Source organism: Apodemus sylvaticus, chromosome 3 (genome assembly GCF_947179515.1).
Source record: "Apodemus sylvaticus chromosome 3, mApoSyl1.1, whole genome shotgun sequence".
Taxonomy (NCBI): domain Eukaryota; kingdom Metazoa; phylum Chordata; class Mammalia; order Rodentia; family Muridae; genus Apodemus; species Apodemus sylvaticus.
Window position 1 is genome coordinate 55,405,183 of NC_067474.1, and position 13,503 is coordinate 55,418,685.

Below are 13,503 nucleotides of genomic sequence, written 5' to 3' on the forward strand. Positions count from 1 at the left end.
AATAAAAAAACAAGCAAGCAAATAAATAATAGAGTGTGTGTGGGTGTTTTACCTGTATGTCTGTGCATCATGTGCATGCAGTTCCTGTGGAAGTGGTCCCCTTGTTAGTGGTGTTACAAGTGGTTTGGAATAGCCATGTAAGTGCTGGGAACTGAATCCAGGTCCTTTTCGAGAACATTCCTCCAGGGTCCTCTTTTTATTTATGTGTGTGTGTGTGTGTGTGTGTGTGTGTGTGTGTATCTCTGTGTAGGTAAGTGCACTTGAGAGTGGGTGCCCAGAGGCCAGGAACATCAGATTCCCTGGAGCTAGAGTTGTATGTGCTTGTGATCTGATGTGGGTGCTGGGACTTGAACTCAGGTCCTTTATGAAGAGAGGTACGTGCTCTCAACCTCTGAATCATCTCTCCACCCCTAGGCTTGGAAGTGTAACAGAGACACACATCAAGAAAAAACGTGTACGTGCATCTTTGGGTGTACAAAATAAAACACATGTAAGATATGTAAACAATTTAAAATCACATTACATATGTATTTATCTAATAATGTGTCATAGGAAGCGCTGGGTGTGGGTCGGAGGACAGCTTGTGGGAGTTAGTTTACTTCCGCAGTGTGGATCCCGGGACACCTCTGTTATCAGGCTTAACAGCAGTTTCCTTTATCTGCTGAGGCTTCTCACAGGCTCCTTGGTTTGGACACAGGGTCTTGTCTAGCCCAGGCTGTTCTAGATCCTCGGCTCTAACCCCAGAGGGCTGGGATTGCAGGTGAGCAGCAGGGCCACTTGGCTTGTTTTGTTTTGCTTTTGAAGACAGGGTTTCCCTAACAACCCTGGCTGTCCTGGACTCGAACTCACAGAGTTCCACCAGCTTCTGCCTATGGAGTGCCCCAGCACACCTTATCCACTTGTATTTTAAGACAGGTTCTTTTGTAAATCGGGCTCCTTTTGCTTTAGCCTCTAGAACCTTGGGATCACAAGCACATAGCACCACACTGAGCTGTCAGTGAGTTTATAAATCATAGCAATTGCTCTATACTGTGGACGATGTTGTAATAGGGGAACTGGGTGCTAAGTACATGAAAACTTTGCGTGGGCCACCACTGCCCAGCCTGATTTCTCTTTCTTTTCTTTTTTCATTTTCTTTCTTTTTTTTCTTTCTTTCTTTCTTTTTTTTTTTTTTTAAAGGCAGGGTCTTGGCTGGGCAGTGGTGGTACACGCCTTTAGTCCCAGCACTTGGGAGGCAGAGGCAGGCTGATTTCTGAGTTCAGGGCCAGCCTGGGACTACAGAAAAAGTCCCAGGATAGCCAGGGCTACACAGCTACAGAGAAACTCTGTCTCGAAAAACAAACAAACAACCCCCCCCAAAACCCTCTAAACAACAACAACAAAAGGCAGGGTCTCTCTATGTAGCTCTGGCTGTCTAGAAATTGCTATGTAGACCAGGCTATCCTTAAATTTACAATCAGACTGTCTCTGTCTATCAACTGCTGGAATCAAAGGCATATGCCACCATTGTAGCAAACAATCCTAGAGGAACTGAAGACTGTATCTCTCTAACCATCCATGTCCAGGTAGATCTGTTGGAGGTTAAAAAGTAGCCTTCTGTCTTTAGAGATAGGGTCTCACTATGTAGAACTGACCGGCAAGGAACCACTTAAGTAGACCAGGTTGGCCTCACATTGATTTTTGCTTTTGTCCCCTTCCAAGCCCACAGCAGGCCAACATCAATATTTTGCAAAGAAGTAAACTAAGGTATAGCCAGCGCTCTTCTCCAAATAGGCCCCAAAATCAGGTTCAACATTAGTTTTCTACGCTTTCTACACAACCTACTCTCGGGAAAGGAAGCAGGAGCTAGTCTGCTTTTCCCTAGCCGTCCCAAAGGAGACTTGCTTAGGGGCGCGATCAGCGGGAGACGCAACCTATTAAAGCTAAGTGTAAGGACCACAGCCGGGGGGTCACCGAGGGGAGCACGCGGAGGACCAGGGCTCCTCACAGGAAGGCAGCCGAGGTCAGGGGACACACAGGGCGACAGCGCTGAGAGCCTTAGGAGCTGAGGTTCCTTCCGGGACACGCCTCTGGAACCGCGGCGTCCAGCCGCACAACCGTCACTTAGGGCCCAAAGCGATCCTCGGCGACCCGCCCTTGATCCCCACCTCCGCTCGGCTCCGCTCTTTAAGGGAGGGGGACACGCGCAGGCGTCACAAAGCGCAGCCACCGTGGGGCCTGGCGGAGGGGAAGAAGCGAGCAGGCGGGAGCGAGAGCAGGAGAGGAGTAGAGCAGAGCGCAGCGAGGAGGGCGGGGGCGAGGGAGGGGCGCGCGCACGCGCACCGGGCCGCTGCCGCCGTGAGCCGCCCCCCTCCCGGCGCGCGCCCCTCCTCCTCTCCCTCCCTCTCTCCCTCCCTCCTTCTCTGCTCTGTCGCTCCCGCGGCGCGAGGCGCTCTCGCTCTCCTCCTCCTCCTCCGCCGCCCCTCCCCCCGCGCAGCCGCCGCCGCCGCCGTCCCGAGACCCCAGCGCACGGCGCGCCCTCCCTCGTGCGCCCCTCCGGCCCCCGCGGAGAACGAGAGGGCAAGCGAGCACGGCGATCCCGGGCCGGCTCGGCCCCCCCTGTCTTCACCATCGTCTGCCCTCCGCCGCCTTCCTTCTCTTCCACCTCCACTCCCCCCCCCAACAAGTAGAGGCCCCCTCCGGGGGGGGGGGGAGGCCCGGGGCCCGGAGCGGATTCCCCCAACTCCCTTAGGCCCGCCCCCGCCCGGCCCGAGTGTGAGGAGGGCCCGGGCCGGCCCGCGTCGTGAGTGAGAAGGACCCCGGGCGGGCCCGCGGGCCGTCTGGGGCCTGGTCCGGCCCCGCCAGGCGTGTGAGGACAGGGGCCCGGCCCGGCCCGAGGGCGAGCGGAGGGGAGGGGCCTGGTCCGGCCCGGCCGGTGCGCGAGGACTGGGGCCGCGGCCCCGCACGGCCGCCGCCGCCGCCGCGATGGCCCAGCAGCAGATGACCAGCTCGCAGAAAGCCCTGATGCTCGAGCTGAAATCCCTGCAGGAGGAGCCGGTGGAGGGCTTCCGGATCACCCTGGTGGATGAGTCCGACCTCTACAACTGGGAGGTGGCCATCTTCGGACCCCCCAACACCCTCTACGAAGGCGGCTACTTCAAGGTACCGCCACCCTTTCTCGGCCCTGCTTCCTCGCTCCCCGCTCTCCGCCGCCGGCCGGGAGCGTGAGCTCGGGGGAGCAGAGGGGGCGCCTCACCTCGCAGCCCCCTCCCCCATCCGTAGAGGCAGGAAGGCCTTGCTCACAAGTGCCTTTTCTTTGTCATGGGGCGGGGGCGGGAGGCCAGACTGCACCGGGAAATAGGAAAGCCTCTTTGGCTGGGGTAGTGGCTACCGGGAAGGAGGGCTGCCTTTGTTTTGTTTCTCCAGCTGAGGGGTGTGTGGAATTAGAGATGGTCTAATCTTCTCTTTCTCGACCCATCTGAGCCTTCTCTGCGCAGGCTGGAACTGCCCCAGAGGGCAGGGTGACCTGCACTTATTGGATTGGACTTTTCTCTTTTTTTGGGGTGTGTGTGTGGGGGGGGGGAGGAATATTAGCCTGTCATTGCCTGTGTCGCTAGTGCCCTGACATTTGGAGGATTTGTTGGTCTTGGGTAGTGGTATTCTAACTTTTGATTACAGTATAGGTGGTAATAAGGAAGAGGACCCTGGGGGGTGGCCAAAAACGGGAGGGTGGTGGTGTGTTGGTGTTGTCTTGCGGTTCATCTTCTTGAGGGGACTTTAATTTACTCCTCTTTCCTATCCTCGGTTTCCATTTACTTTAACGTCAGTCTCTGCTGCTTCCAAAATGCCCTTTGTCCCTTCCTACCAAGTTTACTAGCACCCCCCCCCCCCATGTACAAACATCCACAAAGGGTGGAACACGGCAGGCAGATTGATAGTTTCCCACTTTAGGGAGACAAGATTAAAAGCTTTTGCTTAGGTGGTTAGCTCCAACAAATGGGGTCGTCCCACAGATGAGCCCCACCTGAGGTGACAGGGTTTCTCATGGTGGAGCAGGTCCTTAGGCAGCCAGTATATAGACACTGTTTCCATTGTTTTCCATGAATTATTCCTGAGTTCATCAGTACTTGGAGATACTGGGTTTTTTTTTTTTTTTTTTGGTTGTTTTGTTTTTTTGTTTTTTGTTTTTGTCTTGATTAGACTGAAGCGTTTTTGTTTGTTTGTTTGTTTTTGGAGGGTAGAATCCCTGAGTGAAGACGCAGTAGGGGTAGAGACAGAGGAAATGGGTGTTTAGGAATCCTTTTATTATTTTATTTCCATAATTAGGTAAAATAGACCAATGAGTCAATTTTAGTTTGTTTTGAAGGGAGGGGTTATCTTGGCACAAGTTTTAAACGAATATCTTAGTCATGTAGTTGTGATGTGTATTTTTAGGACTACCCAATTACTTAACTCTTATATTCTACCGTTCAAAAGCCTCAAATTTCAGGCTTTAAACTGGGTCAACTTTGTTGAAAATAGGATTGATAGGGCATGCTTACCATTCATGCATGTGATAGTTGCTGAATACTTTGTAAAAGGGCATTTTTAGAAGGTTATGTAAGAGTGTGGTATCCTTACCAACTGTTTGCTTCATCTTTTGTGGTCAACATGCAACTATACTTTTTAGATGCAGGTGCTTAAAGTTACGAAGCAAAGGTTCGCGTTTATTAGTGATAGATTGGAAAGGGTATTGTTTCCATGTCCGAGGTATGTTATATGCCCTGTCAAATATAAATTTTAATTTGTAGATATCGGGAGTACTGCACAAAGTGGAGTTCATATGATACATTTCCTAGAAAATATTTTCAAAGCAGACTACTGGTTAATTTTAAAGAGTACAGTTGTTTTATTTATATGTTTTTGTTTTGAGACAGGGTTTCTCTTTGTAGCCCTGGCTGTCCTGGAACTTGCTCTGTGACCAGCCTGGTCTTGAACTCAGAGAGATCATCCTGTCACTGCCTCTACGTCTGTCTCCACCTTCCAAGCTTAAGGATACAGTTTAATTTCCAAAAAGTATTATTTCTGGAACAATTGATAGTTAACATAATGGTAGTTAAGCTCCTATTGGAATTTGTTTTTTTTGTTTGTTTGTTTTTTTGTTTTTTTGCCAGCACTTGAGAGGCAGAGGCAGGTGGATTTCTGAGTTCGAGGCCAGCCTGGTCTACAGAATGAGATCCAGGACAGCCAGGGCTATACAGAGAAGCCCTGTCTCAAAACAACAACAACAAAAATAAAATAAAGGCTTTGGGCTAGGACTGTAGCTCAGTGGTAGAATATTTGCCTAGCACATGAAGCTCGGATTTTTTTAAAACTCCAGCAACACACCTACTACAAAATAAACAAATCATAGCTTTAGTCCTTTTGAAAAGATTGACTTTGGGGACCAGGAGTGTACTTCATTTGTAGAGGGCTTTTCTAGCATGCTTAAAATCCTGGGTTCCATCTCCAGTACTGCACAGACCCAGAGGTGTCCCTGAAATCTGAGCAGTCAGGAAGCAAAGGCAGGAGAACTTATGCAAGCAAACTGAGGTCAGCCGCCTCTACACAGTAAGTTCTAGACCAACCAGGGCTGTATAAGGGGGTGGGGCGGGGGAGGCTTTATTTCCTATTGAGTATGGTTGGTTTTGTTTTTTCAAGACAGAGCCTTACTCCCAGTGTAGCTGGTCTGGAACTCCCAAAGATAAACTTGCTTCTGCTTCCAGAGTTGCTGAGATCAAAGGCACAGGTGGACCCTCACACCTGGCTCTATCTAGTTTAAATTCCTTTTCAGAAATATATTTTTGTTATTTTGAGAGTATTTTTTTGTTTTGTTTTGAGACAGGGTTTCTCTCTATAGCTCTGACTGTCCTGGAACTCACTCTGTAGACCAGGCTGGCCTCCAACTCAGAAATCCGCCTGCCTCTGCCTCCCAAGTACTGGGACTGCCAGCACTGCCCGGTGAGACTATAATTTTACACCCTCTTTTCCTTCCTTTAATCCTTTCCCGTACTCCTGTCTCTCATTCAAATTCATGTTCCCCTTTTACAGATTTGTTTTATATGTATTAATGTTTTGCTTTCATATATGTATACCACACATGTGCTTGCGGTACCTTTGGAGTTCAGACAAGGGCATTAGAGCCTCTGAAACTAGAGGTACAGATAGTTGTCACCTACCACGTCGTGCTGGGAACTGAACCTGGTCCTTTATAAGAGCAGCAAGTGCTCTCAGCCACTGAACCAACTCTTCAATCTCTTATTTGTTTTTTTTTTCTTTTTTTCTTCCCTCCCTCCCTCTCTTCCTTTTTCCTTCCCTCTCTCCCTCCCTTCCTTGTGTGTTGTTTTGAGACAGAGTTTCTATGTAGCCTTCATTGTCCTGGAACTCTGTAGACCAGGCTGGCCTTGAGTTCAGAGATCCATCTGCCTCTGCTTCCTGAGTTGGCTTGGATTAAAGGAGTGCACCACCTTGCTTGACTTAAAATTTTTAATAATATATGTTTGCCCTATTTTTCCCTCATCCTAATTTGAAAAAAAAGTGTTCATTTGAGATATTCATGTGAACAGCAAACCGTGGCTTGTCTGTGGCGGTCAGGGACAGCTTTGGTGGAGGTCAGAGGACAGCTTTTGTGGAGGTCAGGGACAGCTTTGGTGGAGGTCAGGGGACAGCTTTTGTGGAGGTCAGAGGACAGCTTTTGTGGAGATCAGGGAACAGCTTTTGTGGAGGTCAGGGACAGCTTTTGTGGAGGTCAGGGACAGCTTTTGTGGAGGTCAGAGGACAGCTTTGGGGTGTAGTTTTTTCATTCCATTTTGTGTGGGTTCTAGAGTTAAATCTTGAGTTTAAGATTTACAGGCTGGTCTAACAAGAGCTCTATCTGTTGATGCATCTTTTTTGCCCCTGTACTAATTTTTTTGTTGCTGGGTATTGAACCCAGGGCTTCCCAAAGTCTACCATTGAAGCTATGTCCTCCGCATTCTGTTTAGGAAGAATGACATCTTCTCCCTGCCACCATCCACGCCCCTGACTCCTGTGTTAGTCTCAGTACCATCCTGGGCTACAGGATGAGATCGTTCTCAAAAGATTATTTTTGGAGAGGACCTGGTAATGTAGCTCACGGTGACCTGAAACTCACCATGGAACCTTTGCTAACCAGCCAACCCTCTTCCCAGCCTTCCCAAGGTCAGGATATAGGTCTGTGCCACCCTGTTCTGGTAAAGTATGAAAATTCTTTTTTTTCCTTTTAAAAACAAGCTTTGTATAATCTAGGTTGGCCATGAACTTTCTTCCTCTTTCTTCATTGAGACAGGGTTTCTCTGTGTAGCCTGACTATCTTGGAACTCACTCTGTAGACCAGGCTGGCCTCAAACTCAGAGATCTCCCTGCCTCTTCCTCCTGAGTGCTGTGGTTAAAGGTGTGCGTCACCACTTCCCAGCCTTTAACTACGTAGCCAGGGGTGACCTTAAACTCCTGGTCTCCCAGCCTCCCATTCCCAAGTGCTGGCATTACATTCTTTTGTCCCCATGCCAGGTTTATGCTTTGCAGGAGATTGAGCCCAAGGCAGGGTGTGTGCCAGACAAGCACTCTGCCAATTGAGTTATAGCCTCAGCCTCAAAACTGAAAAAACTTAAAAAAAATACTTCATATGTGTGTTTATGTGAGTGTTTGCCATCAGGGTGGGTGCTTTCAGAAGCCTGAAGAGGACTTCAGAACTGGAGTTGCAGAGGGTTATGAGCCCTCTAATGTAGTTGCTGGAAACTGATTTTAGGTCCTCTCTTGAACAGCAAGTGTTTGCAACTATTGATCCATCACTCTAGCTAGCCTTCAGAAAGCTCAGAAAGTCTTTTTTTTTTTTTTGAACTGGGAGCATTGAAACAGGGTCTCTAAAGTCCCAGCTGTCCCAGAACTCTCAGAGATCCACCTGCAGAATGATGAAATTAAAGGTGTGCACCAGCACGTCTGGCACTCGGAAATTTGTTAAAATATGTTTTGTTGTATTTTACACACACACACACACACACACAGGAGGCAGAGACGGGTATCTCTAAGAGTGAGACCAGCTTGGCCTATGTGGTTCTAGGTAAACTAAGAGCTATGTAGAGAAACCCTGTCTCAAAAAAAACCAGGGAACTAACTGTGTATCTGTGAGTGCTTGCATGTATGTATGTGTGCTGTGTGGGCTGTCCGCTCTCTGAGGAGGCCAGAGGAGGGCATTGGATCTCCTGGGACAAAGGCTCTATCTAGCTTAAATTTCTTTTCAGAAATATATTTTTTGTTGTTTTGAGACTAATTTTTGTTTTGTTTTGAGACAGGGTTTCTCTACATAGCTCTGGCTGTCCTGGAACTCACTCTGTAGACCAGGCTAGCCTCGAACTCAGAAATCCGCCTGCCTCTGCCTCCCAGAGTGCTGGGATTACAGGCGTGTGCTGCTGCTGCCGCTGCTGCCGCCGCCGCTGCCGCCGCCGCCGCCTGGCTAAGAATAAGTGCTCTTAACTGCAGAACCTGCTCTCTAGCCCTGAATCTTTTATTTAAGTGTGTGTGTGTGTGTGGTTCATGGTGTACTTGTGGAGGTCAGAGGACCAATTGTGGGAGTTGTCCGTTTTTGCAGTGTGGGTACCAAAGATTGAACTCAGGTCATCAGGCTTGCAGCCAGTGCTCTTCTTTGCCTGTTGAGCCAGCTCTTTGGCCAAGCATGAAAATTTTCAACAGGTTATTTTAGTCTTCGTAAGAAAATTGTTGAGTGGCATTTTTCTGTTTTTTTTGTTGTTGTTGTTTTGTTTTGTTTTTCCCGTGTGTTATCTGATTAGTTCTTCCTTGGAAAAAGGCCAATTTATGATCATTTTCCCCCAGTACTTTTGTCTTAAAACAAGGCTTTTAGAGTGTTTCTTTACAGCTGCAGTTAAAAGTTGGCACAGGGGCTGACAAGATGGCTCAGCTGGGTAAGGGTGCTTGCTGCCAAGACCTATGTATGCTAGGCAAAGCACTCTGCCACTGAGTTACAGCTCCAACTGAAGTTACTCTTGGCATAAGTTAAAGAGGTCACTGAAAAACAGGTGGAGACTACAAAATTCTAGTTTAAGGAAATCTGTTATTTCTAGCTTTGAAAAATGCTTTCTAGGGCAACCTCATCTTTGAGTCTCCTTCCTTGGGGTTGCAGGGAGCTCCTCCCTCAGTGAGGCTTTGTTTACTGTTGTTTGAGACAGGGTGGGGTGGGTTCTCTGTGTAGCCTGGCTGTCCTGAACTCACTCTATAGAAAAAACTGTCTTGAAACTCAGAAATGAGCTGACTTCAGCCTCTGGAATTCTGCAATTAAAGACATGTCACCACACCTGAAGTTTTTCTGTTTTTTTGAGAGGGTCTTACTATGTGGTTCAGCCTGGCCTCAAGCTTCTGGGTTTAATGGCTCCTTCTGTGTTAGCTGAGCCCAGCTTTGGTACTACTTAAGTACTCTACTTCTGAGTGCTCGCTTGCTTGCTTTTGTGTCCTCCCTCTTCCCTTCCTCTCTCTCTGCCCTTCCCCCTCCCTCCCCAGGGTTTCTATATAATCCTTCCTACCTTGTCTCAGAATTCACTTCTGAGACAAGGTAGGAAGGTACACCAAGCTGGCCTCAAACTCAAGAGGTCTTCTTGCCTCTGCTTCCCCAGAGATCAACGGTGTGTGCCGTAATACTTGGCCTGAGTCTTGGCCTTTTGAATACAGCAGCTTCCCTTGTCCCTGATTCTGGCTGCAAGGAGTCACTGATCACCTGAAGCTTTTGTAATAAAATGAACTCGGGTAGTCGGATTGTTTTTTTTTTTTTTTTTTTTTTGGTTATTTGGATTTGGTTTTTTCGAGACAGGGTTTCTCTGTGTAGCCCTGGCTGTCCTGGAACTCACTCTGTAGACCAGGCTGTCCTGGAACTCAGAACTCCGCCTGCCTCTGCCTCCCAGAGTGCTGGGATTACTGGAGTGCGCCACCACCGCCCGGCTAGGTAGTCTGTTTAAGGTTTGAGTTTATTTGCACTGTGAAGATCCTCTGGTTGCATTTTTTTTTCCTCCTGGGAAGAAATTGGATTTTATTTTGGAGTTTGATATTTTTGTTGGGTTGCCTCTTTGAGAGTTTAGGCTCTTAATGACTGAAGGTTTGGCTAAACAGCAAATACAACAAAAAAGATCATGTTATCTTGGTAATATAGTTAGTGTAGCAGATTAGCATCTTTGTAAAGGCCTCCTATAACTGAATGTACGTGGGGGGAGGCTAAGAATCCCCCAACAGTGATAATGAGAGAGGGACATTAGCAAAACCTGCTAGCAGTGACAGCTGTGACTACTATGCCCTATGGAAATAGAGTGCTTAGCCTCTTGTAGAATCTAAGGGACAAAACAAACCTAATTCTGTTTTTGCCTTAACTTTTAAAATATTTGAAGTTAAGATCTAGCAGAAAAGTAGATTTTGCTTTTATTTTGATTTTTGAGGCAAAGATTTACTATGTAGTAAACTCAAAGAATCAGGCTGACAGAACATTGCCTGCCTATAACTTTCAGCGCATGGGTGGTGGGAGCACAGAGATCAGAGTTCAGAATCCTGCTTGCAGTTCTGAAGGAACTGCAAAATGAATTGAAGCCAGCCTGAATTCAGACCCCTGTCTCAAAGCAAGCAAGCAAACCCCCAAAGCCAAAGAACAAAACAACAGTGTGCTGGAGAGATGGCTAAACCATTATGCGTTGAAGACCTGGGTTCAATTCCTAGTGCCCACATGATGGTTTACAAACATCTGTAACTCTAGTTCCAGGGGATCAGGTGCTCCCTTCTGACTCTGGCGGGCATCAAGTGGGTATTTGGTGCACATACATACAAAAAATACATGAATAAATGTTAATTTTAAGGGTGTACAATTAAAAATTAGTTTTAAAAAGGACTCTTAGCTAGGAGGCATTCCTAGTTAATTCTGTGTTGCAGGTGTAGCTCAGTGGTAGAGTGGGAGTTTAACATGTTAGGTTCTGGGTTCAATCTCCAGTATCACTAAAAAAGAAAAAGGACTTGTTCAAGGTACATATGTAGAATGAGCAAAATGGAGCTAACAATTTTTTAAAAATATTTTAGGGTTTTTGTTTTTTTGTCTTTTTACTTTTTTTCTATGTAACTGGCCTTTACCTTCCAAGTACTGGGGTTATTTGTTTGTTAATTGATTAGTTAGTTAGTTTTTAGTTTTTTGAGACAGAGTCCTGGCTGCCCTGGAATTCTGTAGACCAAATTGGCCTGGAACTCTGAGATCGGCCTTCCTCTGCCTCCAGAGTTCTGGGATTGAAGCTGTGTGATACCATCACCTGCTAAATACATTTTTAATGTGTGTGAGTTGTTTTGCCTGCATGTATGCATATGCACTATTTATGTGCCTATTGCCCAAAGAGGTAGGTCATCGGGCATCAGATGGAGTTACAGATAGTAGTGACTACCAGGTAGTTCGTGGAACTGAACCTGGGTCCACTGCAAGCGTGACAAGTGCTCTTCACTGCTTAGTAATCTCTCTAGCTCCCAAATGGAGCTAAATTTAAACTAGTCATTCTCCTGCTCCAGCTTCTGTAATGCTAGGATTAAAGGTTTTCTCCTCCATGCCTGGCTACTTAAAAATATATAATTTTAATAGTGGAACTTGATTTTGTTAATACCATGCATACATTTTGTTAAAGAATCTTGGTATTTAACCAAATAGGTTTTTTTTCACTTTTTTAGTCCCTTTTCTAAACATTTCATTTAATGCATGTATGTGTGTATGTGCACACATGTATGTGTGTGTATGTATGTGAGCGTGTCACAAGGTGTATGTATGTGGGTGGGTGCCAGAACCTTCATACAGAGGTTAGGGGACAGCTTGTGGAAGTTGGTTCTCAGTACCAAGTGGGCTACAGGGACGGCCTCTGGTTGTCAAGCTTCTGTGTAAGTACTTTTACACGCTGAGCCATCTTGCTGGCCCTAGCCTGCACTCACTTTGCAGATCAGGCTGGCCTGGAACTCAAGATCTCCAAATGCCTCTGTCTCCTGGCTACCACCACTCATCCCACTCACCACCCACCACCCACCACCTACCACTGGGCTAGCCTAAACAATTTGAAAGCTACATTTCTTTCTTGCCTTTGTTGGAATGTGGAATTGTGAGACTGGGTCTTTCTCTGTAGCCTTGGCTGTCCTGGAACACTATGTCAAGCTGTTGTGGGGTCGGCCTGCTGGGATTAAAGGTGTATATCCCCATACCAATATAAGGCTATCTTTTCTTTTTCTTCTTAAAGATTTTTTTATTTATCTTATGTATGAGTACACTGTAGCTGTCTTTAGACACACCAGAAGAGGGCATCAGATCTCATTACAAATGGTTGTGAGCCACCATGTGGTTGCTCGGAATTGAACTCATGACCTCTGGAAGAGCAGTCAGTGCTTTTTTTTTTTTTTTTTTTTGGTTTTTGGTTTTTCTTGGATTTGTTTCCCCCCAACTCCCCCACCCCCGAGACAGGGTTTCTCTGTGTAGCCCTGGCTGTCCTGGAACTCACTCTGTAGACCAGGCTGACCTGGAACTCAGAGATCCGCCTGCCTCTGTCTCCCAGAGTACAGTTGTGAGCTACCACTGCCCGGCGCAGTCAGTGCTCTTAACCACTGAACCGTCTCTCCAGCCTTTCTTTTCTTTTTTTCTTTTTCTGTATTGTTTTTTGTTTTTTGAGACAGGATTTATTCTGTTTATTCCTGGCTATCTGGAACTTGCTCTGTAGACCAGGCTGGCCTTGACCTCAAAATACCCACCCTTCACCCTGAAGTGCTGGAATTATAGGCTGTGCCAACACAACAGGGGCCACTTCATCTTGAGACAGGGTAGCCTAGCTGGCCTTGGGCTCTCCTGTGTAGCCAAGGGTGATCTTGTATTTTTTTTTTTTTTTTTTTTTTTTTGATTTGTTTTTTTCGAGACAGGGTTTCTCTGTATATCTCTGGCTGTCCTGGAACTCACTCGGTAGACCAGGCTGGCCTCAAACTCAGAAATCGCCTGCCTCTGCCTCCCAGAGTGCTGGGATTACAGGCATGCGCCACCACCGCCCGGCGCCAAGGGTGATCTTGAATTCCTGCCTTCATGTCCCCAAATACCTAACTTAGGTTTGACATTTCCTGTAAGTGAAATCATACTGTGGGCTTTTGTGATAGGTAGGGGTGTGTGTGTGTGTCCATGTCCCAAACCTCTTGACCACCTGGGACCTCCTCACTGGAATCAGTGGTTGGGTCTTAACTCTCCTGCCCTGCTAGAGATTTTTATTAACCAATTAGGGGTGATGGAGAACAATTTTTACACAATATTGAAACATCAGATGCTTCAATAATAATGACAGTGGGACTGGAGCCAGATCTCTGGGTACAGAAATCAGCATATAAATGTACCCACAGTGCCCAAAACCATCCTCCAACAGCAGAGCTATCTCATCATTCCAGTTCTCAAAAGTTACCTTTAACAGTTGAATATATTTAACAGCAGTGATGCTTCTTGTAGTTTCA

The 13,503-nt window shown here is 47.0% G+C and overlaps 1 protein-coding gene across 1 annotated transcript in view; it reads left to right on the forward strand.

Annotated features, from left to right (window-relative positions):
- Positions 1 to 2,502: 2,502 nt before the first annotated feature.
- Positions 2,503 to 13,503, forward strand: part of Ube2r2 (ubiquitin conjugating enzyme E2 R2) — a 54,601-nt gene continuing 43,600 nt past the window's right edge. Inside the window, exon 1 of the mRNA XM_052176265.1 lies at positions 2,503 to 3,141. Within this exon, the coding sequence (XP_052032225.1) occupies positions 2,965 to 3,141 (177 nt within the window). The 5' untranslated portion in view covers positions 2,503 to 2,964. The remainder of the gene's footprint in view (positions 3,142 to 13,503) is intronic.